Genomic DNA, 26,417 nt, shown 5'->3' with positions numbered 1-26,417 from the left:
GCGCTAACACACAACCCCACAGTAGAACAGCATACAGTTAACCCTTTGATCACCCTTCCTGCCAGTGCCATTAGTACAGTGTCAGTGCTTTTTATTAGCATTGATCACTGTGTCACTGCGGATGTCAGCAGGGGCGTATTTACCACAAGGCAAACAAGGCATATGCCTAGGGCGGCATTTTTCAGGGGGGCATCAATGCTCCCCCGGAAGAAGGGATAGAAGAAGAGACACATGTGGCATGGGGACCAGGTGAGATCCAAGAGAGGTTGTGAGCTGCTTGATGGTGTATGGAGAACCCGACTCTTGTTCTGGGGGATGTCCAGAGCTGTGAAGGTGAGTGTTGTTGGTCAATGTTAGGCTTTCTCCGTATGGGGGTGCCCGATTTTTGTGTTGCCTAGGGCAGCACAAAACCTAAATACACCATTGGATGTCAGTGACACCAAGTCAGTTCCCCCCAGTGTCAGAATGGCCGCCGCAGTCCCTCTACAAGTCGCTGACCGCTGCCATTACTAGTAAAAATAGAAAAAAAAATTCCTTTATATATACCGCCATTTGTAAATGCTATAACTTTCACATAAACCAATTAATTTACACGTATTGGGATTTTTGTTTAGCAAAGACGTAGCAGAATACATTTTGGCCTAAATTTATGATGAAATTTGATTTTTACATTTTTTTACTGGACATGTTTAATAGCAAAAAGTAAAAAATATAGTTTTTTTTTCAAAATTGTCAGTCTTTCTATTTTATAGTGCAAAAAATAAAAAACGCGATCAAATACCACAGAAAGAAATCTCCATTCATGGGAAAAATGGATGCAAATTCCATTTTGGGTGCAGCGTTGCATGATCGCGCAATTCTTAGTTAAAGTAATGCAGCGCTGTATCTCAAAAAATGGCCTGGTCAGGAAGGGGGGGGGGGATCCACTGGAGGGCAAGTGGTTTATAAGCACTGTTTTATATATACATTGTATATTGATTTATGATAATTGTACATATGTATTTATTTGGGTAGTCATATATATATATATAGCACTGCACCATCTTGATTTATTTGTTCTCTGGGTTTTGTCACTTACCTTTGTTACAAGCAGCTCCAAGACTCTAGCGCTCGCCATTTTTATTTGATTGCTATCAATGACCACTGATTGATCAGATCTCTGTCTTTAGTGAGCAGACAGTAGGTGATGTGATGTGTGGCATAAGCTTCTAATGTTGGTCCTGAAATGTCAGGATAGTAGAAGAACCCCCCCAAATGACCCCTTTTTGGAAAGTAGACACTCTAAGGTATTTGCTAAGAGGCATGGTGAGTATTTTGCAGATCTCATTTGTTGTCACATGTTTTTGGAAAATGAAGAAAGAAAACAAAAATGTATTATTTCTTTTTCAAAATGCTGTGACAAAAATGATATCTGTAAAATACTCACCATGCCTCTCATCACATTTCTTCGAAAAGGGGTCACTTGTTGGGGGGTGTTCGTACTATCCTGGCATTTTAGTGCCTTCCAAAACTGTGATAGGTAGTGGGGAAGTGATATGAGGAAATATGCCCTTTGAAAGCCTGGAGGTGGTCATTGGATTTTGGGGGCCTGTATGTAGTTAGAATGCCAAATTGTCTCTAACATGTGGTATCCCCATATTTGGGAGAAGTAGCAGAATGTGTTTTGGGGTGTTATTCCACATATACCCATGGCTTGTGTGAGAGATATATCATTTAATGACAACTTTGTGTAAAAAAAAAAATTGGATTTTGGGAGCCTGTATGTAGCTAGGCTGCCAAAATGTCTCTCACATGTGGTATCCCCATACTCAGGAGAAGTAGAAGAATGTGTTTTGGGGTGTTATTCCACATATACCCATGGCATGCATGAGCAATATATCATTAAAGTGACAGTGTCAAAAAAATGGTAATTTAAAAAAATTGGTGGCAAAAAATAAAATGTTCCATGGACTCAACATGCCTCTCTGCAAAATCCTTGAGGTGTCTACTTTCCAAAAAGGGGTGATTGGGGGGGGGGGCTTATACTGCCCTGGTATTTTAGCACCTCAAGAAATGTGATAGGCAGTCAGAAAGTACATGAGTGAAAAAACAACACATACAGTGTTATGGTGGTGCTAAATTAATGAATGAAAAAGTGATATAGTGAGTACAACAATAAAATGTGAATAAATAAAAAAAATGACATTTGTGAATTAATTTGAATACAAAAATACAAAAATATATATAATGATCCAAAGTCCACAGAAATGATTCCTCCTTCTTTGGAATCCACCATGTGCTGTTTACTGAAAGCAAGTGCTTCAAAATATTCCCCACACGGATGTGCACTCACCAAAAGTTGTTGCCTCCCATTTTCATGTTTGGCAAACAGGCTTCAAGGAATAATCCTCCAAAATATAGACGGACTATAACCAATGCTTATATATCATACAAGCATGATATTCCTCTATCTCACGATTATCATGCAAAACAAATAGCAGAGAGGCACTCCAATGGTGTAGTATTAAAACCAAGATCCTTTAATTGTTCAAATGGACATTACTCACAAGCAAACAGATGTAAAAAGCCCGGTATCATATACATGGATAAACCTGAAGTGACAATAGACCGTAGGTGCTCTCACCACCTCTGGATTGTTGTTTTCTGAAACGTCCAGTTCCGGTCAACGCTATATATGTGTTGTTTTTTCACTCATTTATTATGGTTTGTTTAAAGTGGCAGCTTTTAGAATATATTGGATACACTTAGCACAATTTAATAGGAGTTGAGAAATATCACATATAAGTTTATTTAATACACTCATTTTATGTATATATTAGTCAGAAAGTAAACGCCACGTAAATTCCAATATATACCATAGATTGTAGACGCTACAACTTTCACACAGACCAATTAATTTATACGTATTGGGATTTTTTTTTTACAAAACACATGCAGCAGAATACATTTTAGCCTAAATTTATGACTAACTTTGAGTTTTTTGGATATTTTTTATAACCAAAAATAAAAAATATTGTTTTGTTCCCCAAACTTTTCAGTCTTTTTTTGTTTATAGCGCAAAAAGTAAAAACTGCAGAGATGATCAAATACCATCAAAAGAAAGCTCAGTTTGTGTGAAAATTAGAACATAAATAGTTTTTATACAGCATGGCACAACTGCAATTACCAGTTGAATTAGGGCAATGCCAAACAGCAAAAAATTGCCTGGTCATGAAGGGGGGTAAATCTTCTGGAGGGCAAGAGGTTAATCACAATAATAATAATAATAATAATAATATAATTCCAACATTTAAACCCCACATTGTTGGAGACTGAAGAACTGAAGTGATATAATTGTGGCATAAATAATAGAATTGTACATTTTAAAATATATTTTGGTGATAATGTTAAAAAGTAATATATTTGTATCTTTGCTGAGCTTTCCATAAAATGTTTCTTAGTAAAACTTTTTCATTTTTATCAAAGAAAACAACTGAAAGTAGATACAGAAAAAAATAGCATATTCAGAACAATGAGAAATCTATTACACTGAAATGTATAAAGAGAGAGGAGAGAGGAGAGATGATGACATTGTCAGTAACTTACTGAGGGCATGTCACTGATCAATGTTCAGTATCATCTCCACATCCATGATATTGATACCAGAGATCGCTTTATGTTCTATGAAGATCAGAATCTTAGTTTCATGTAATCTCTATAAAGGTCTGCTTTTCTGGATTGTCCTGTGGATGACATTATTTATCACCAAGACTCACAATTTACCACCATTCTTTAAAGTCCAGTGGGGGTATGAGGAAGATGAGACTGGATATTATCAAGATGGTGACCTTATTATTGGAGGAATATTAACAATATCTACAGATGTTGTACCAAAGGTGGAAAACAATACCCTAATCATTTACAATACTGGGTAAGTAGCATTTTACAGAATTGTTTTACATTGCTCTCTTTTTTTTTGTTGAATGCAGTTGAAGAAATTTCCAGGAATTTCCATAACCAGTGATATAAAATAAAGGGATTCTGTGAAGATAGAAATATGGAGTTTCATCTGATGACTTGTTTGAAAACCTGTACTGAAGTGTATGAGACTGTCTGTGGTGACCTTCCTAAAAAATATTAGTTCTTTGGCCAACATGCTGATCCTTCAGGTTCAGTCCTTCCTTGATCACAGACCTGGGACAAAATGAGGCTCCAGAATTCTGACTTTCCTAATCTGAAGGCTTGTTTTTGTCTCAGGATGTATTGGTCCAGAGGAATACAGTTTTCCTTTAGGGCAGAAGTTTTGTCATTGTGATATTGATCTTCTATTCATTGGCTAGACGGTCCCTGACTTCAAATAATTATGCAGGATGAACATATTAATATTATGCAGCACTTTCTATATCCACTTCAACTTTGGAAGGTTTTACCCCCTTCATGACCAGGCCATTTTTTAATATTTAGCGCTACTTTTATTGGTAATTGTGCGGTCATGCAACACTGTCAGGGGCGTATTTACCACTAAGCAAAAAATACATTTGCCCCATGGAAGACGAGACTAACATGGCAGGTGACAGATGATGGGCTCCGGGTGAGGCACTGAATGAGCTCCGCCATGGGATCTGAGAGAGGCTGCTGGCTTCTGGAGGGTGTAGGTAAAGGGCGACTTTCATTTCCGCACAAGGGAGCACTGGGGATGACTGGCTGCTTTCATTCTGGAGAGGTGCAGGTGAGTGCTGGAAGAATGCTTCTCTCTGTCTGTGGCTCAGGGGATGGCTAGCTGCTTTTTCTCTCTCTCTTTTTTTTTTATTTGGGGAGCACCCGATTTTTCTGTTGCCTAGAGCAGCACAATCACAAAATAGACCACTGAACAATGTACCGAAAATAAATGTATATACATTTTATCACACAAACATAGCTTTCTTTTGGTGGCATTTGAGTAACACTGGGTTTTTATTTTTTTTTTGTATTAAAAAAGACAAAAAATTTAGAAAAATATATATTTTCTACTTTCTGCTATAAAACATATCCAATAAAAAAATCTAATTCCTTCATAAATGTAGGCCACAATGTATTTGCTACATGTCTTTGGAAAAAATCCCAATACGTGTATATTGATTGATTTGCGTGAAAGTCACAGTGTCTACAAACTATTGTATATATACTGGATTTTTTCTTTTTTTTATACTACTAATGGCGGTGATCACGACATATAGTGGGACTGTGATAGTGCTGCGGGAAATTTGACACTAACTGACACTGACATCTCCAGTGACACTAATACAGTGATCAGTGATAATACTATACTATACACTGTCACTGTACTAATGACACTGGCTGGGAAGGGGTTAACATCTTGGATAATCAAGAGGTAAAGTGTGTGCCTAATACATGTTAATTTGTGTAATGTGTGCAGCTTTTTACTATAAATCTCTTTGATTCTTCTCTCTGCTTTGTGGGGAGTAGAAGCACAGAGATCGTTCCCTCTGTACAGAGCCCTGTGTTGATTGTCAAGCAGGTCCCACCCATGAATCATTGGCTGGGGCCTGCTGACAAACTTCCACTGTGTACAATCGGCGGGCGGGGGTGCGCACATTCACCTTGTAGGTGGAAGAGTCCAGCGGTGTACAGGTACGTTGCATTGCCTGTATGGGCCGCCCGTCCGCAGTACATTGCTGGTGGTCCACAAGTGGATATAAATATAATTAGTACCATCACCCAGTTTTAAACAATAAAATCAATCACTTATAAAATGAATTATAAAGTAAAGAATCATTAATGACAAAACAAGCCTGTATCCTAATCCTTCACATACATAATCTGGGAAATAGAGGAATAAAAGTCCTTCTTTCAAGTGTTCTTTCAGGAGCCTGAGATATATCAATAGAGCAAACCCAGAAGCTCCGTCTCTCTCTCTTTTAACCACTTCCAGTCCGGACACTTTCACCCCCTTCCTGCCCAGGCCAATTTTCAGCTTTCAGCACTATCACACTTTGAATGACAATTGCGCAGTCATGCAACAGTGTACTCATATTAATTTTTTAGCATTTTGTTTGAGACAGATAAAGCTTTATTTTGGTAGTATTTTTATTTTTTAGCTGGGATTTTTATTTTTTTTGCTATATAAATGAAAACGTCCAAACATTTAAAAAAAAAGTGTTTTTCTTATAAAATTTTGCAAATAAATAATCCTTCTTCATAAATCTTGGCCACATTTTATTCAGTTATCTTTTTAGTAACAAAAAAATAACCCAAATTAGTTTATAACCAAAAATTATAATTTTTTAAAACTTTTTTTACATTTTTATGTTTTTTTTTTATATTATTATTTATTTATTTTTTACATACTGTCACCCTAGCAGTACAGTGTCACCATGGTGACACTGTATTACTTGTGGGGGGTGATGAAGATTTTTTTTTTTTTTTTTACACTGATTGCTTTTACACCCATAAAGGCTGTAAAAGCAATACTTTCTCCTTCTCTCTCTGGCTGCATTCTTGCAGCCATTGAGAAATACTGTGTGAGCTGTGATTGGTCACAGCTTGTCACATGGTACAGGGCTGTTGTGAATAGCCTTGTACCATGTGACCTTGGTGATCAAGCACAGATTTCACACGTAGTAAGCGATGATGTCAGAAGTGACATCTTGCTTACTACTCTGCATGTGATCACTAATAATATGTAAATATGCAGCGCTGATATGACTAAAAAACACACAATCATTAATAAAAACTTTAAATTAAATAAATATCATAAATAAGTGCTGAATCCCAATGTGATGGGATATTTACAGTGATACGTGCAGTAAAGTCATTAAATTCGTAGTGAAGAATGTCTGTGGCTCCTGTGATAGTGGACATGGATACACATTGCACTAGCCAGATAGCACAACTTAATGCGCATGGAGTATATAAGACCTACTCCCGGTTCTCTGGATGTGAAGTACTGCAGAGGATTGATGTCATCAGCGCTGCAACCACCAGGTGTCATCCATCCGAATTGAGCATCCAGCCTCCAGAAATGCCAATAACAGCCACCAGGGGGGTCATACACAATGCCAAGCCACAGCACTCCAGGTGTCACCTTCAAAAAACGGGCTCCCAGGGAAAAAAGAGCCCAAGAGAAAGCCTCCAATAGTGTAGTATGTCTTTATTAATCCAAAATGACAGCATAAGAAGGATGAATCAGACTTACATCGTATTCCAATATGGCCGCCGGCCATCCCAAAAATGGCCCTGCGGTGTGTACAAAGCGGTTAGGGGCACCTCCCTAATGCGTTTCGTGTTCAAACACTTCTTCAAAGGGCCCTTTGAAAAAGTGTTTGAACATGAAACACATATCAGCGCTGCATATTTACATATTTGTATTCTGTTTAATGGGTTCTTGAGGTTCACCTGCATATGCTAGCAGCTGATTTATTATCTACCCAGCGCTCGATTATTTACATTTATTTATGCATGTGATCACTGATTGGTCAATCAGTGATCACATGATCGGGACCTCGCACATAGTTCCTGTACAACGATCCGGAGGACACAGCAGACACAGCGGGCACCGGATCGCGGTGCTGCGCGCTCTCAGGGACAGCACACAAGCAGGGGGTGGGGAGGCCGTTTATAAATGGCCACCAGACCCTGCACTGCCACCGTCCTTCCATTTATATACAACGGCTGGATGGGAAGTGGTTAAACCACTGATGGCACGACCAGGAGCCTAAGAAGAAGAGCTCACCTGAGATATATCTCAGGCTCCTGGTTGTATCATCAGTGGTTTCTAAGAGTCAGAGACGGAGGTTCCGGGTATATTGTATCACAAAGTGATACCCAGCAAGCCTGGTGAGGAGCATAGTGGTGGAGGATTCCACACAGACAAGTGGCACTTTTTGGAACTAAGCACTAATATTTTTGAACTGTCACATGAAGGACTTTGACTATATTATTGCACGGGCACCTTAACCGTGGTACATTCACAGCAGCGGCTGTCAAACACTGGGTCCCGGCTGGTGATTACTCGCTGGTACCCGGTGATTGCCGAGGATCTCCGGCGGTGGGGGGAACTGTTTGTAAGCAAAACAGTTCTCCTCCACAGCCATGCACAGCAGTGTGCTTACAGTGAAGCGCTAACACACAGCCCCACAGTAGAACAGCACACAGTTAACCCTTTGATCACCCTTCCTGCCAGTGCCATTAGTACAGTGTCAGTGCTTTTTATTAGCACTGATCACTGTGTTGGTGTCACTGGGGATGTCAGCAGGGGTGTATTTACCACAAGGCAAACAAGGCATTTGCCTAGGGCGGCATTTTTCAGGGGAGCAGCAGTGCTGCCCCGGAAGAAGGGATAGAAGAAGAGACACATGTGGCATGGGGACCAGGTGAGATCCGAGAGAGGTTGTGAGCTGCCTGATGGTGTATGGAGAACCCGACTCTTGTTCCGGGGGATGTCCAGAGCTGTGAAGGTGAGTGTCTTTCTCTCTCTCAATGTGGGGGGGGGGGTGCTATTGGAAGGCTCTCACAGGGGGGTGGGCAGGGGTGTTGTTGGTCAATGTTAGGCTCTCTCCGTATGGAGGTGCCTGATTTTTGTGTTGCCTAGGGCAGCACAAAACCTAAATACACCACTGGATGTCAGTGACACCAAGTCAGTTCCCCCCCAGTGTCAGAATGGCCGTCGCAGTCCCTCTACAAGTCGCTGATCGCCATTACTAGTAAAAATAACAAAAAAAATTCCTTTATATATACCGCCATTTGTAAATGCTATAACTTTCACATAAACCAATTAATTTACATGTATTGTGATTTTTGTTTAGCAAAGACATGGAGCAGAATACATTTTGGTCTAAATTTATGACAACATTTTATTTTTACATTTTTTTACTGGATATGTTTAATAGCAAAAAGTAAAAAATATAGTTTTTTTTTCAAAATTGTCGGACTTTCTTTTTTATAGTGCAAAAAATAAAAAACGCGATCAAATACCACAGAAAGAAATCTCCATTCATGGGAAAAATGGATGCAAATTCCATTTTGGGTGCAGCGTTGCATGATCGCGCAATTCTTAGTTAAAGTAACGCAGCGCTGTATCTCAAAAAATGGCCTGGTCGGGGGGGGGGGGGGGGGATCCACTGGAGGGCAAGTGGTTAATAAGCACTGTTTTATATATATATTGTATATTGATTTATGATAATTGTACATATGTATTTATTTGGGTAGTCATATATATAGAGCACTGCACCATCTTGATTTATTTGTTCTTTGGGTATTGTCACTTACCTTTGTTGCAAGCAGCTCCAAGACTCTAGCGCTCGCCATTTTTATTTGATTGCTATCAATGACCACTGATTGCTCAGATCTCTGTCTTTATTGAGCACACAGTAGGTGACTGTCAGTCACAGGCTCTCTGCTCTTCTCCTCCAGTGCTCACGGGAATGCCAGGCCATGCAGGGGGCTGGAGTAGTTGGCTCAGGATATCAGCAGCATGCTGAGAGTCTGAGCCAACTGTCAATCCAGGCATCTGGGGGGAATCCAGCACTAAAGTGGGGATCTCTCCAGAGTCTGGATCAGCTGAATGATGCCAGCAGATAGCAGACTTTAGCCCTGGGCACAACAAAGTGAACTCCTGTGATCTGTAGGGAAAGAAAGGCCAAAAGAACTTTGGCCCTACTTCTCCTTTAAAGCAGAACTTGTAAAAAAACTCTTTGCTGTTTACTTACTAAGTACTATATGCCCAATAGTCATTTCCATTGGAGGCGGTATATGAGACCACCTTATTGTTGAAGGAATTTCCAAATTTCAATAAGACCCCTTCCTGCAGACCCAGCTGGTGGGAAGAAAGTGGACAGTTTCTGAGGCTGAGGCTGCTCTTTTTGCTGAGAAGACATCCTGGAGTGTGTTGGGGGACATACAGTTGTCAGTGGCTGTGTGAGCGGTGGGGAGGGAACCCTTCCTTCTGTGAGGGGAGATCTTATAGTGTGCAGCCATGAACTAGAGCTGTCACCACTTCCCTCAAAGCATCTCCATGTTGATGTGTTGAATAACAATAACAAAATGTTGCATTTTTGAGAGAGAGCTTTCCTCCACAACATGGATCACTTATATAAACTATTAAGGCCTTTTTTTATGTTAAGGGATGTAATTTTAAAGCACATATTGAAATTACATTAGAAGCTTGGAACAACTCAAAAGGGGAGATAGCAATCAACCAGTCATATACTGTACAGGTAAAACTCGAAAAATTTGAATATCGTGCAAAAGTTCATTTATTTCAGTAATGCAACTTAAAAGGTGAAACTAATATATGAGATAGACTCATTACATGCAAAGCAAGATAGTTCAAGCTGTGATTTGTCATAATTGTGATGATTATGGCTTACAGCTCATGAAAACCCCAAATCCACAATCTCAGAAAATGAGAATATTGTGAAAAGGTGGAATATTCGCGGCTCAAAGTGTCCCACTCTAATCAGCTCATTAAACCATAACACCTGCAAAGGGTTCCTGAGCCTTTAAATGGTCTCTCAGTCGGGTTCAGTAGGAATCACAATCATGGGAAAGACTGCTGACCTGACAGTTGTGCAGAAAACCATCATTGACACCCTCCATAAGGAGGGAAAGCCTCAAAAGCTAATTGCAAAAGAAGTTGGATGTTCCCAAAGTGCTGTATCAAAGCACATTGATAGAAAGTTATGTGGAAGAAAAAGGTGCGCAAGCAGCAGGGATGACCGCAGCCTGGAGAGGATTGTCAGGAAAAGGCCATTCAAAAGTGTTGGGGACTTTCACAAGGAATGGACTGAGGCTGGTGTCAGTGCATCAAGAGCCACCACACACAGACGGATCCTGGACATGGGCTTCAAATGCCGTATTCCTCTTGTCAAGCCGTTCCTGAACAACAAACAACGTCAGAAGTGTCTTTCCTGGGCTAAAGAAAAACAGACCTGGTCTGCTGCTCAGTGGTCCAAAGTCCTCTTTTCTGATGAGAGCAACTTTTGCATCTCATTTGGAAGCCAAGGACCCCGAGTATGGAGGAAGAATGGAGAGGCCCAAGGACCCAGAGTATGGAGGAAGAATGGAGAGGCATACACTGCAAGATGCTTGAAGTCCAGTGTGAAATTTCCACAGTCTGTGTTGATTTGGGGAGCCATGTCATCTGCTAGTGTTGGTCCACTGTCTACCAGGAGATTTTGGAGCACTTCATGCTTCGTTCCGCAGACGAGCTTTATGGGGATGCTGACTTCATTTTCCAGCAGGACTTGGCACCGCCCACACTGCCAAAAGCACCAAAACCTGGTTCAATGACCGTGGGATTACTGTGCTTGATTGGCCAGCAAACTTGCCTGACCTGAACCCCATAGAGAATCTATGGGGCATTGCCAAGAGAAAGATGAGAGACATGAGACCAAACAATGCAGAAGAGCTGAAGGCCGCTATTGAAGCATCCTAGTCTTCCATGACACCTCAGCATTGCCACAGGCTGATGGCTTCCATGCCACGCCGCATTGAGGCAGTAATTGCTGCAAAAGGGGCCCAAACCAAGTACTGAGTACATATGCATGCTTATACCTTTCAGAGGTCCGATATTGTTCTATGTACAATCCTTGTTTTATTGATTGCATGGAATATTCTCATTTTCTGAGATTGTGAATTTGGGGTTTTCATGAGCTGTAAGCCATAATCATCACAATGATGACAAATCACGGCTTGAACTATCTTGCTTTGCATGTAATGAGTCTATCTCATATATTAGTTATACCTTTTAAGTTGCATTACAGAAATAAATGAACTTTTGAACGATATTCTAATTTTTTCGAGTTTCACTTGTATATATACACAATATATTGCCAAAAGTATTGGGACACCTGCCTTTCCACGCACATGATGTTTAATGGCATCCGAGGTCTTATTCCGCAGAGTTCAGTAATAAGTGGGCCCCGCCCTTTGCAACTATAACAGCTTCAACTCTTCTGGGAAGGCTTTCCACAAGGTTTAGGAGGGCGTCTATGGGAATTTTTGACCATTCTTCCAGAAGCACATTTGTGAGGTCAGACACTGATGACCAGGGGCGGACAGACAACTCATGGGGTCCTCGGGCAATAGGGGATCATAGGGCCCCTGTGTCCTTGCCCAAACTCAAAAAAGCCTATGAAAAAGAAACCGGGGCATCTCATGGGGCCCCCTACTGACCCCGGGCCCTTGGGCAGTGTCCGAGTTTCCAAATGGTCAGTCCGCACCTGCTGATGCCAGCCGAGAAGGCCTGGCTCACAGTCTCCGCTCTAATTCATCGTAAAGGTGTTCTATCGGGTTGAGGTCAGGACTCTGAGCAGACCAGTCAAGTTCCTCCATCCCAAACTCGCTCATCTATGTCTTTATGGACTTTTCTTTGTGCACTGGTGTGCAGTCATGTTTTAACAGGAAGGAACCATCCCCAAACTGTTCCCACAAAGTTGAGAGCATGAAATTGTCCAAAATGTCTTGGTATGATAATACCTTAAGAGTTCCCTTCACTGCAACTGAGGGGTTGGGCTTGGCCGACTAGTACCAGTGAAGGGAACTCTTAAGGTGTCAGCACATCAAGATATTTTGGACAATTTCATGCTCTCAACTTTGTGGGAAGAGTTTGGGGATGGCTCCTTCTTGTTCCAACATCACTGCACACCAGTACACAAAGCAAGGTCCATAAAGACATGGATAAGCGAGTTTGGGGAGGAGGAACTTGACTGTCGTGACCTCAACCCCAGAGAACACCTTTGGGATGAATTAGATTGGAGACTGCGAGCCAGGCCTTCTTGGCCGACATTAGTGCTTGACCTCACAAATGTGCCTTTGGAAGAATGGTCAAACATTCCCATAGACACACTCCTAAACTGTGTGGACAGCCTTCCCAGAAGTTTTGAAGTTGTTATGGCTACAAAGGATAGGCCAACTTAACATTGAACCCTACAGACTAAGACTGGGATGTTAATAAAGTTCATGTGTGTATAAAGTTAGGCATCCCACTACTTTTGGTAGTATACAGTAGTATATATTGTGACAGTGTGGCGATCTGTCACCCTGGATTCTCAACAAGGCAGGTTGAGGGGCTCCAGGGTAAGTGTTTGATATGGAGGAAAGTGGCTTTTCACCTTCCTCCTTTGTTTGTAAGGTCTGTTTTGGGATCTGGAGCCTGGAGATTTCGAAGCGATTTGGGAGGGATGAAATCTCCAATCCTGGGACCAGGTTTTGGGAATGGCCAGGAGACTGATTGCACAGGTGTGTGCAGGCCTTTAGAGAGAGTCAGGACCAGGGTTCTGGGCTCCACCCCGGCAGCTAGGAGTCAGCAGGGCTCCACCCCGGCAGATAGGAGTCAGGTGGGCTTCACCTAGGAGAGGTGGAAGCCAAAAAGCAGCAAGGGGCTGCTAGAGACTAGCTGTGTGCTAGTGGCCAGTGGTGTGCAAGAGCCGTGTCTAGAAGAAGTCTGCAGGAGGCAGACATCAAGCTGAGTATAAGCCAGGAGGCTGAATTTTGTTTTGTGTGATGGTGGATACCCCTGCGTGGGAACCTCTTATGTTATTGTTTCATTTAAATAAAAGTGGGCTAAAAAGGCCCTGAAAAAGAAAGCGAGTAGCTGTGTGCGTTTAAAAGCTCTACCACTTTGAAGCGAGTTCCCACATAATATATATATATATATGATCTGTGGTCTAGGAGGCTTAGCTGGATCAAACCCATCTTGTCAGGAAAATCACTAAAGGTCATTGCAGGGATACACTCATCTCTGTTGACATTGTTATTTGCCATATATGTGATCTCACTGGGAAATACCATTCAATACCATAGTCTTAGCTACCATTGCTCAATATATGGCACACAAATAAAACCAGACACAGGTGACCCTGTGATCATGTAATCGTAGAGGTTAGGCCCATGACCAGGTGAAACATGTTATTGGGGTGTGGCTTGGGAGGAGGCAAAACTGAAGGCTAGTTGGTATACTTGGAACCAGGAGGCTTTCTGGTGAGTGCTTCTATTTCATTTATAGATAGTGACACTACTTAACCACCATCATTGCTGCATCACCTCACTTTTTCACTCTCTAAATCTTGTAAGATAAAATCGTTTTTGAAGTGGTTATTCATTCCTTACTGAAAAAATAATCTGAATTTAAATCCAGTCATGTCTACTTAAAAGTGTTAGACAGCGTTTAGTGAACATGTGTGTAGTGGCCTACAATTTCCTGTCCCCACCTTTGACAAGCCAGACACTTAAGCTAGATATAGACAAATAGAATTTTGTTTGAAAAATGTAATTCTAAGAACATTCTTTGATTTTTTTCATCATTAATGGGGTCAAATTAATGTTTGTTTTTAACCACATTGATGCCTATGTGGATTCGTTCGGTTAAGTCTATTTGTTCCCAAATAGAATGCTAAAAGCAAATTACATTTTGAACTACTTTCGAACAACATTCATCAAGTCATTGAATGTTCTGATAATTTTTGAACACATTTTTGTTTTCAAACATTGCTTGAAAATCTACTAGCGTATAGCTTAATGTGTCTCTGTGCCACCAAGACGAGTGTTTGTTTTGTCAGAGATGTAGGAGAGGCCATCAGAGGCCAGTTGGTGTACGTCCATTTTAAAATGTATGCTAATCCACCACAAATATTTTTTCTTTACAGATTTGATAGACATACACTTATAAATGTTTTTGCTTTTCTTTCTGCTATACGCGATGTTAATAAGAATCCAAAAATTTTGCCGAATCTTACGCTTGGATTTCGTATGCTAGACTCATGTTTGCATCCTAGTTTTGTTGTAAGGAATGTTCTAAGGATTTTATCTGGACCACGGAAGACAGTCCCTAATTATTCATGTTCTAAAGAAGCTGAACTGGTGGGTTTCATTGGAGATCTTTGTTCAGTGACAACAATTCCAATGGCAGAGATACTGGGAATCTATGGATATACACAGGTAGATGCTAACTATTGTAATTCCCTCCCCATTGAACTAGCTAATCGCAGGTTATCCCCTCTTCAGTCTTTCATGAATGCTGCTGCCAGACTCATTCACCTCATCAACCATTCCATATCTTCCACCCCTCTCTGACAATCCCTCCACTGGCTTCCCATTGTCCAACAAATACATTTCAAAACATTGGATCCAAGCCACTGACTCCACCTCCCCTGCTGCCCTCTCCTTTGGAGGCCTCGTCTAGACCCATTCACCCAGACCGAGCGGACGCAGAGGCGGAGGGGTCGGTATGCTCCTACCACTGCTGAGCACCTTCCAGGTCCTCCCTAACCCTTCCTCCCTATCCTTCTCCTCCTTCGAGGCCCACTGCATCCGGCTCTTCTCTCCCACCCCCCTAAGGATTGCGGTAATCTATCGGCCTCTTGGCTCCTCATCCCCCTTCCTAGACGACTTTGCCGCCTGGCTTCCCTTCTTCCTCTCCTCCGAGCTACCGACCATCATCCTAGGTGACTTCAATATCCCGATCAACGCCAACAGCCCTGCTACTTCCAACTCCTCCTTCTAACCTCTTCCTTCGCGCTCACACAGCACACTCAGTCCTCCACCCACTCCAATGGAAACACCCTGGACCTCGTTTTCTCCCACCTCTGCACCCCCCACGACTTCACTAACACCCCCTTCCCCCTCTCTGACCACCACCTCCTCACATTTTCCATCTCCCCTCCCTCAACTCCCCCCCCCCAAGCGTCTAACCATCACCCGCAACCTCCGCAATCTGAACCCGACCCATCTCCACCCAGCAGCTGACCGTCTGTATGACAGTATCCTCCCTCTGTCATGCCCTGACCTGGCCACTACTGCATACAATGACTCACTGTCAGCTGCCCTTGACTCCCTGGCACCCCTAACCACACATAGCATTAGACCCCGACCGCTTCTACCCTGGCAAAATGACCACACAAAATGCCTCAAATGACGCAGTCGCGCGCTGGAGCGCTTATGGCGCAAAACTAGATCCCCTCGCGCGTTCTCCCTCTATAAAGCCGCCTACCTCGCCTACACCACCTCCCTCCACGCCGCCAAGCAAGCCTATTTCATAACCCTTATCAACACCCTCTCCACCTGTCCTCGTTGGCTCTTCTCCACTTTCAAATCTCTGCTCTCTCCCCCTCCACCCCCACCCAGCACCTCACTCACCGCCCACGAGATTGCCAATCACTTCCAAAACAAGATTGACGCAATCCGTAAGGACATTGTCAACTCACAATCCACCTCTCCACCCGGCCTCCCGCCCTCCTTCAACCCCTCAACCGTCCTCTCCCCCGACCTCATAGCCGCACTACCCCCCACTATACCTAATGCCCCGCACATCATCACCTCCCCAACACTCCGCTCCTTCAGCCCAACCACCCCCGAGGAGGTCTCTAAGGTCTTCACTGAAGCCTGCCTCACCACCTGCCCCCTGGACCCTATCCCCTCACAGCTCCTCCAGTCACCCCCCCTCCATCATTCGCTCCCTCACCCACATCTTCAATCTCTCCCTCTCCACTGGCACCTTCCCCTCCCCTCTAAAGCACGCACACATCACCCCCATACTCAGAAAACCCTCCCTTGACCCCACCAACCTTAACAACCTTAGACCCATCTCCTTGCTGCCCTTCACTTCCAAGCTCCTTGAGCGCCTGGCCTACAATCGCCTAAGCGCCCACCTCACTGATAACAACCTCCTTGACCCCCTACAGTCTGGCTTCTGTCCCCTGCACTCCACCGAAACCACCATACTTAAAATCACAAACGACCTCCTAACCGCCAGAGCCAATGGCCACTATTCTATCCTCCTGCTCTTCGACCTCTCCGCGGCCTTCGACACTGTTGACCACCCTCTCCTCCTTGCTAAACTGCACTCCCTGGGCATCAAGGATGCTGCTCTCTCCTGGTTCTCCTCCTACCTTTCCCAACGCTCCTTCAGCATCACCTACAACACTGCCACCTCCCCCTCCCTCCCCTTCTCTGTCAGGGTCCCCCAAGGCTCTGTCCTCGGGCCCCTCCTTTTCTCCATCTATACCTCCTCCCTTGGCAAACGTATTCACTGCCACAGCTTCAATTACCACCTCTATGCCGACGACACCCAAATTTACCTCTCCTTCCTACCCCACATCCAACTGCTAACTAGATCTTGTAGGCTCCAGCTCCCCAACATCTCCAAGATTCGCACATTCCACACCCCAGACACCACCAAACAACTCGTACACTCCCTCATCATCTCACGCCTGGACTATTGCAATTCCCTTCTCACTGGCCTACCCAAACGAATGCTATCCCCACTCCAGTCGATCCTAAACTCAGCGGCTAGATTCATCCACCTCACCAACTGCTCCACATCTGCCTCCCCCCTCTGCCAATCCCTTCATTGGCTCCCGATTGCCCAACGCATCAAATTCAACCTGCTAACTCTGACCTACAAAGCCATTCACAATGCCGCCCCAAACTACATAACTGACCTGATACCCAAATACTACCCTACCCGTGACCTCCGCTCCTCACAGGACCTCCTACTCTCTAGCTCCCTGGTCTCCTCCTCCCACGCTCGATTGCAGGACTTCTCCAGGACTTCCCCCATCCTCTGGAACTCCTTACCCCAATCCATCAGACTGTCACCTACCCTCCTCACCTTCAGGCACACTCTGAAAACCCTCCTCTTCAGGGAAGCCTACCCAAACCTCACCTAACACCTGACCTCACCTAACAACTAACCTCCTCCACTCCTCCCGCCACTCCATCCCCCACAGCCATCTCCTCCTCTGCCACCTTTCCCTCCCTCCTAGATTGTAAGCTCAAAAAAGCAGGACCCTCGAACCCCTTGTGTATTGTATTGTTACTATCTTGTCTCATGTTCTGTCCCCCTTGCTACTGTACAGCGCTGAGCATACCCTTTGGCGCTATATAAATACTGTATAATAATAATAATATAAAGCCATTTATAACTCTGCCCAAAATTACATCACCGATCTTGTCTCCAAATATCACCCAAATCATCCTCTCTGCTCCTCGCACAACCCCCTGCTCTCTAGCTCGCTTGTCTCCTTCTCCCACGCTCATCTCCAAGACTTCTCAAGAGCCTCCCCCATCTTCGGGAACTCTCTACCCCAATTTGTCCATCTATAGCCTACACTTTTAGGCGATCTCTGAAAACCTCTCTCTTCAGGGAAGCCTATCCTGCCCTCAGCTAATAATGGAATCTTCTATTCCTCCTACCAGTCCATCCCCCACAGTTATTACCATTTGTACCACCAGCCCCTCCCTCTTAGATTATAAGCTACCAGGATCAGGGTCCTCCGAACCCTCTCGTATTGAACTGTATTGTTGCTGTATTGTCCCCCTTTATACTGTAAAGCTCTGAGTAAACTGTTGGCACCACAAATCCTGTATAATAATAATGATAATAATAATATTCCTTTTATCTTTCCGTCATGTGCAAAATTCTAATAATATAAAGCCAATGAGAAAAATCATGTTATTCAATGCAACTGAAATGATTGTGAAAATAACTGTTTTGTGCACGGAACTCCTGGTATTAAGTTTTAAAGGACAATTATATTTAGTATGTTGTCTTTAATTAAACCCCCATCCCCTGATTGCATCCTGCTTGATAAAATGCTTAGCCTCCCCCTTTTGTTTTCACTGTGAGCCCCTGCCCAGAATAGCAAAGCTTTTGCAAGTGTAGCACCTTCCTAGTTAGTACAGGCTGTTAGGAAAATGTAGTACAGCTCTTCTGTAATCAGTGGAGCCGGGGGTCATTATTCTGGCTTGCTCAGTGTTTCACCAACTGATGCTCTGATTGCTTTCCTCTGGTGGGGGGAGAAGTAGAGTGGGGATCGGTGGTGATGACAGGGGAGCAATGTTAGAGGGAGGGTAATGATGATGGGCTGGTTTCTTGTTGCAGTGTGGTGAGTGTAGGACAGCCATCAGTGGATGCACATGCCGGGCTCCTGTCTGTGTGATGAGTGACATGTGAGGTCAGACCTCGGCTCTAGCAGTGTGTGTGATCCTCCAGTGCTTTGTAATGATCATTCCTCATCCATGAGATCACATGACAGTGTATGTGCGCTTCAAAGTGAATGTAAAAATCTCACAAATGGTCCAGTGTGAACAGTCTGTGGTGGAGGCTGGATGTCCCACCAGAGGCTCTATGCCCCCTCCTCCAGTACCACTGAATGCAGACTGAAGGGGAATAGTTCAGTTGGTTCTCTTCTTCCTCCATTAGCTGCTTCTTTTTTGGAATGCCCCAAATTCCTCTGTCTGGGGGAGCACTAGGAAGGATGATACAGATTTCCTGGCAGAGGACATTTGATCTGATCCAGTAGTGACCACACTTAGGGGTGGGATGGCTGTGAGCTGTATACCGTGAATAGATCCCATAGACTGGAGGAGCTCAGGGTGACCACTCTATATGCTCTTATGTCCAGAATGCTGTGTACTGGGAGGTAAGGCAGACTTCATACACCCCCAGTGCCATCTAGCTGGACGAGATCTGATCACACACTACTATTTAATTCACTGCTCATCCATAGAATACCTAGACTTCCACCTGTCCAGGATTCACCCTGACAGTCTGGGTTTTAAATCATGTGTCCACATTTCAGTCTGCAAGAAAATTGGCACATTAGTCTGATCCGGCTGTGACTCCCCAAGTAAACAAAATACTCACACACAAATGCCATTCCAAGAGCTGTGGGTGGCTGTAGGCAGGACTGGCATTATTGGGGGAATGGGGTGATGATGTCAGCAAGAGAAATTTGGCCACACCCACTGTTCGCCGTGGCACGCTATGTGCCTCGCTTTAGGTGCCTTCGGGCACCTAAAGGTGTCCCAGGTCTTTTATGATCCTATAGTGTATACTTCAGTAAATAAATTTGCCCTGCACCGCTACAGTGTTCAGGTTTGGCTTAAAGAAACGGTGGCAACCCTAGGCCAGGGGGCCATGGTTGCGGCAGTCAGTGGTGGCAGAGTGTGGTGGTGCGGGGGGGGGGGGGTTGGTCACGTGTTGCATAGGGAAGCACAAGGACTAAATACACCACTGAACGCATCATGGAACTCAGCGTGGCATGACTTCATCACACCAGCGCTGCAGTCCTTGGTGCGTTCCAGCTCTCGCTCCAGATGTTGGATTGGTGACCAGTTATGTAGGGCTACACCAATAGGACCAGACTGAAAAGCAGGAAAAGTAATAAGATTTATTAGGAATGCACACTTTTTTTTTTTAAATACAAACACCAACAAAACACAAAACTCCCTATCTAACCTGACAATTAAAATGACATTAAAGTTTCATTTTTTTTTTCAATAAATAACAAACATGTCATACTTACAGTACATGCTCTGTGTAATGGTTTTGCACAGAGAAACCCCAATCCTCCCATCCTGGGGTCCCGTGCCGGCATTCCAGGCTCCTCTCCCCTCCTTATTGCCCACCATAGGAAGCCGCTTCCTATGGTGGTCACTTGTGTGTGCTTGCTTCAAAGCTGAGCTTCATGTGTCTATTCAGACATACATCCCGGCTTGGCCTGGCCCCCACTGTCTACTCACTGGTCTTGAGCCAATGGCTCCCAATGCTGTGGGAGATGGCAGACATGCGCGGTGATGGACCAAGATCGAGCTCAGGTAAGTATATAGGGGGGCTGTGGGGAGAGTTGCTTCTTAAAAGATTTTTTACAGAGAATGTATTAAGGTAAAACACATTTTACCTTTTCTACCACTTTAATTAAATAATCTACAAACCAATGCAAATTTCCTAAGATATGTACAAGTGTAAACTACCTAAACTAAATGCAAAGCAGCAGGAGGAGTCAGGTAACACAGTGTAAGTTAGGAGGAACAAGGAACAGTGGATATGATGGGTCAGGAACAGGGGCGGAATGACAACTCATGGGGCCCCCCAGGCAATAGGGGATCATAGGGCCCCTGTGTTCTAGCCTACACCCAAAAAAGCCTATGAAAAAGCCAATTAAAGGTACCAGGGGCATCTCATGGGGCCCCCTACTGACCCCGGGTCTTCGGACAGTGCCCGAGTGCTCAAATGGTCAGTCCGCCCCTGGTCAGGAACAGGGCCAGAACAGGAATCACATACACAGGAAGCAGGTACAGGCAGTAGGAACAGGAGGATGGGGATAAAGGTTCATAGGAAGCAGGATCAGGATAACTGGCAAGGAGAAGCAAGTAAGACAGGTAAGGAACTGGACCAGGACAAGGTTCAGGATCACAGAAAGCAGCAACAGGATGAAGGGCAGCAGGGGTGAAGTTTGTGATTGGAGAGAGTACCAAGACAAATGTCACATAATGCATTGAAGTGCCGGGGAAATCTGGTCAGGTACAGAGTTTGCATATCCACATTTTTTTTTTTTTATAAATATTTATTAATTTTCCATTTCATATACAAAACATTTCAACATTTCTATTAAAATAATTATCACAAACGTTTTCTTCTTACATAAATTATCCCTGTATATGACTTTCTTTTCTTACCCTCCCCCCCTCCCCTACTCCCCCCCCCCCCTCCACCCCCCTATCTCCTCCACCCCCTCCCACGCTCAACATTCTCTTTACTCTCGTTACCTCCATATTATTCTGTTGTTTCTAAATCCCAGTTCTAAGCCGGCTTCCAGGAATATTATCTCTTCATATATTTCACCTTTTCTCTGTATTCTTCCCAGCCTTTCCATTTTTTTTATATAACTCCAACTTGTCCTCGTGCGTATAATACAATCTTTCTGTCCCAGCGATCTGATTTACTTTAGCCATCCATTCCTCCTCAGTTGGCACCTCTCTTTTCTTCCAGAACCTGGGTATCAGACTCTTTGCTGCGGTCAAGTAATGCCATATCCCCGAACTCTTGTATGTTTTCACAGAGAGTTCTGAGATATGGAGGAGACATAATTCTGGATCTAATCCTATATTGATTTTAGTGATTTTCCCTATCAAATGAACTATCCTCCGCCAGAACACCTGTATTTCTGGACACTCCCACCAGACATGATACCACGTGCCCTCCTCTCCACAACCTCTCCAACACATCCGTGATATTTCCATGTTCATCTTGTGCTCCACGTTGGGTGTAATATGCCATCTATTCAAACACTTAAAATTTATTTCTACTTCCCTCATACTAATATTTTCGTGAATTAATGTGAACATTTCCCTCTGCTCCTCCTCCTCTATTTTTCTCCCCATATCTCTTTCCCATTTCTCTATGTGCGTTAATTTTGTGTCTGTGTCAAGTTCCATTAATATCTTGTGTATTTTTGCCAATCCGTGTCTACCATTTCCCCGTGACTCAAATATTCTCTCAAATGGATTCCAATCTTTTCTAGTTCTTATAGGCTTTGGAAGGCTTTCAAAAAAGTACTTCAGTTGGTAATATCTTAGTCTATCCATCTTATTAAAGACTTCACCCTTTCTTTCCTCCATATCCCTATATGACCCTATTTCCTCTCCTATCATTATATCTCTCAATTGCGCCTCCTGTTTTATAATCCATTTCCCTGCTATACTATCCTTACCCTGGATGAAAAATTTTGTGTTCCTAAGTGGTATTAAATGTGAGTTAAAAACCCACCCCTTTTGTCTGTGTAGTAAATCCCATTCTTTTAAAACATTAAGAGTGTACGTGCTTGTGCTCTCCTCTAATTCCCTATATTGTGCGGGTACCCAAATATTTTTACTTAAACTTATTCCACTCAGTGCTGTCTCTATTTTAACCCAGCTTTTCTCTGGATTATGAATCCAGTCAAAGATTCTCGCAATTATCCCCGCTTTGTAATATCTCCTAAAGTCTAGTATCCCCAATCCTCCTCTTTCTTTACTTCTAGTCAATGTTTCATAACCTATTCTAGGTTTTTTATTCCTCCATATACATTTTATTATCATTTTCCTGAGTTCTTTAAAGTATGCCTCTGGGAGTTTGATTGGGATCATTTGAAATCTGTATAATACTTTGGGGACAATTACCATCTTTATCAAGTTTATACGACCTATCCATGATGGATTTCCATTTCCTACTCTCCTCAGCTCCTCCTTAATCTCATTTAATAATGTTATATAATTTGCTTTATATAGGTTCTTAATTGAGGCTGATAGTTTTATTCCTAGATATTTTAGTTCTTTATCTCTCCAAAGGAAGGGGAATTCCTCTTGTAATTTTTCTTTTTCGCTGTTTTTGAGGTTTATGTTTAAGATTTTAGTCTTTGTCGGGTTAATTTTCAGATTCGATAGGTCTCTGTACTCCCTCAATGCTTTCATTAAATTTGGAAGTGCTGTTCTAGGGTTTCCAACATAAAACATCAAATCGTCCGCATATGCCACTACCTTATGTTCTCTATCTCCTATCTTTATTCCTTTTATGTCTATGTTCTTCCTAATTATGGACAGTAAGGGCTCCAGTGATAACACGTATAACAATGGAGACAATGGACATCCCTGTCTTGTGCCATTTGACATCTTAAAATACTCTGATCTTCCTCCATTTACCATTATGGTAGTGGTAGGCCCTCTATATAATTCTCCAATCCACCCTCTCATTCTATCTCCTATTCCTAACGCTTCCAGAGTGTCCATCATAAAACCCCAACTTACTCTGTCGAATGCCTTCTCAGCATCTATCAACATCAGTATCATTGGAGTTTTCCCTTTTTTACCCTCCTGTATAAGCAACAATGATCTCAAAGCATTGTCTCTGCCCTCTCTTCCCGAGACAAACCCCACCTGGTCTCTATGTATCCACTCCGGCATCAGCTTTTTCAGTCTATTTGACAAAACCTTTGCGTATATTTTAGTGTCAACATTCAGCAGTGCCATTGGTCGATAACTTGCACATTGCGAGGGGTCTTTATCTTCCTTCTGTATCAATACTATATTAGCCTGTAAAGATTCTCCCCTTATCTCCATCCCATTCCCCAAAGCATTCATATAAATCTTCATTTTAGGTATTAACCTCCTTGGCGGTATTCCCGAGTGTAGCTCGGGGTAACATTTCAGTACCAAAAGCGGTAACCCCGAGCTACACTCGGGAATACCATGCGGCACTGCTCCGGCATGTGTTCTTCACTTACCTTACCCTGCGCTCCCACGATGTGTCCCCTGCAGCGTCCCCGGCCATCTCCTCTGGCCGATGCCGGCATCCGGCTTCTGTGTCCTGTCCCTGTGACGTCGGGACATACGGGCGCCGCCGGCGGCGGGAAATTTAAAAATTTTAAAAAATGTCATTTTTTTTTTTTTACATTTTACATAGTAAAACATTGCTGTCTCAACCAATTTCACATACATTTTGTCCCGAGTGCTTTGTCCGGCGCCCTGCCTGCATTTTGTCTGTTCTTTCTGCCTGGAAACTGAGAAACATCCATGGTGTCCAAAAAGTGTCCCTTTAGGTCAAAAGCGGTTTAGATCAGCTAGAGAACAGCGATAGTAAATCAGAACCACTTGCAGAATTGAGTGATAATGATTCGTGGGGGAAATTCCTCATCAGACACTGAAAACGATTCTGCGACTGAGCTCAGCAATGTGCGAACTTGGCGCTATATTTCAAATTTCAGTGTTTTTGGTTTGATTATATTATTGAATTAAATTTTTTATTATTTTTATATTATTTTTATGATTATTTATTAAATTATAATTTATGATTTTGTGTTTCAAATTTTATCATACCCGGGATGTTTACTAGACTCTTGTTCGGACAGATTTCAGTGAGTTTTTCCTAAAAATTACAGGCCTACAATTAAAAAAATACATATTTCCATGCAAAAAATGGTACCGCTTTCAGCACCAAAAATCTGAAATAATCATACCGCCAGGGAGGTTAAAAGCTCATTATATTTTTTATAGTATTTAGCCGTATATCCATCCGGGCCCGGACTTTTCCCTCCCGCCATGATTTTTAACGCTATTTTTATTTCCTCTGAAGTTATTTCTGCCTCTAAAGAGTTCAGTTGTGTTTCTCTTAATTTTGGTAGGCCTGCATCCTCTAGGTATGTCTTTCTTTTCTCCCTATTTACTATTTCCGTTTACTTAAACGTATCCTGAGGTATGATATTATACAGCTCATTATAATACTCTTTAAATATTCTAGCAATATCCTTGGTTGAGTGTACAAATTCCCCCTTAGGATTTCTTATTTTCTCAATATAATTTCTATTTTTCTTCTTTCTTAAAGTTCTCATTAAATACTTTCCCGGCCTATCTCCCCATCTATACCTTTTACATGTTATTTTATTAAAGACTCTTCTTTTTTCCTCCTCCATTACTTTCTCTAATTCTTCTTTCTTTTTTATTATCAGCTGCATTATCTCCTTAGATCTTTCCCTTTTATGCACCTGTTCGTGATCATATATTTCATTTAATAATCTATTTATCTTTTCTCTCCTTTCTTTTTTCTTTTTTGCCCCCATTGCAATGAGTAGACCTCTAATGTAAGCTTTATGTGCTTCCCACACCGTTGCAACCGACACATCTTCTGTTTCATTCTCTTCAAAAAACCATTCAATTTCCCTCTCTATTCTTTGACCAATCTCTTCATCCATGAGCAGTGCCTCATTCAACCGCCACACATATCCTTCTCTCTCCTCTCTACCCCATCTTAACTTCATTGCAACTGGGGCGTGATCCGACAGGGTGCTTCCTCCTATTTTTACTTCTACCACCAACTCTATCAATCGGTGTTCTACTAATATGTAATCTAGTCTAGAATAAGTCTCATGTACATGCGAAAAGAAAGTATAATCTCTCTCCTTCATGTTCCTGATTCTCCAGATGTCCACTAATTGACACTCATGCAAAAGTTTCTTTAACATTCTCAAGGGCTTGCTTTCTTCCCTCCTCACACAGGAAGTGGTATCCATCCGTGGGTCCATACAGATGTTAAAGTCCCCCCGCTATTATCATACATCCCCTTTTAAAATCCATCAATCTCTTCAACACTTCTCTCATAAACCTCTCCGGCTTTTTATTTGGGCTATATATGTTTGCTATTGTGCACTCTATTTCCTGTAATTTACCTCTCAAAAATAAAAACCTTCCCTCCGGATCCGTTAATCTCTCCTCCACCTCAAACCTTACGTTCTTTGCAAAGCCTATAGCAACTCCCTTTGCTCTTTTAGTTGGTGAGTCCGCATAGAACCATGTTGGAAAATATCTAGTCCTCAATCTAACCTTTGAATCTATCTCTAAGTGTGTTTCCTGCAAAAATACCACTGAGTATTTTCTATGTTGGAGTTCTTTAAATAGCCTAAATCTCTTTCCTGGACAGCTTAACCCTTTTACATTGTAGGTTATATATTGGATTTCTTCCATCTTACTCTTTTCCTGCTAACTCCTTCTTCCTCCTTCCCTTCCTCTTTCTTATTCCTATTGAGCGTTTTTATCCCAATACTCTTTTCTCTCCCCCTCCCTCCCCCCCTCTCTCAGTACTCCCCTCAATCCCCCACCCCCACCACCTCTCCCCTCCCTCCTCCCCC

General features: G+C 42.9%; 1 protein-coding gene across 1 annotated transcript in view; it reads left to right on the top strand.

The window, feature by feature from the left end:
* Window positions 1–287: 287 nt before the first annotated feature.
* LOC149449834 (vomeronasal type-2 receptor 26-like) overlaps window positions 288–26,417 on the top strand; it is a 70,667-nt gene continuing 44,537 nt past the window's right edge. The window contains exons 1-4 of the mRNA XM_089692728.1: window positions 288–333; window positions 3,703–3,866; window positions 10,876–10,922; window positions 14,634–14,916. Of these exons, the coding sequence (XP_089548854.1) occupies window positions 288–333; window positions 3,703–3,866; window positions 10,876–10,922; window positions 14,634–14,916 (540 nt within the window). The remainder of the gene's footprint in view (window positions 334–3,702; window positions 3,867–10,875; window positions 10,923–14,633; window positions 14,917–26,417) is intronic.

This window comes from Staurois parvus, unplaced genomic scaffold, assembly GCF_062004578.1.
Source record: "Staurois parvus isolate SC_StPar_1 unplaced genomic scaffold, SC_StPar_1.0 ptg000602l, whole genome shotgun sequence".
NCBI classification, from domain to species: domain Eukaryota; kingdom Metazoa; phylum Chordata; class Amphibia; order Anura; family Ranidae; genus Staurois; species Staurois parvus.
Note: the sequence above shows the minus strand (reverse complement) of the source record. Positions and strands in the feature narration are given on the sequence as shown.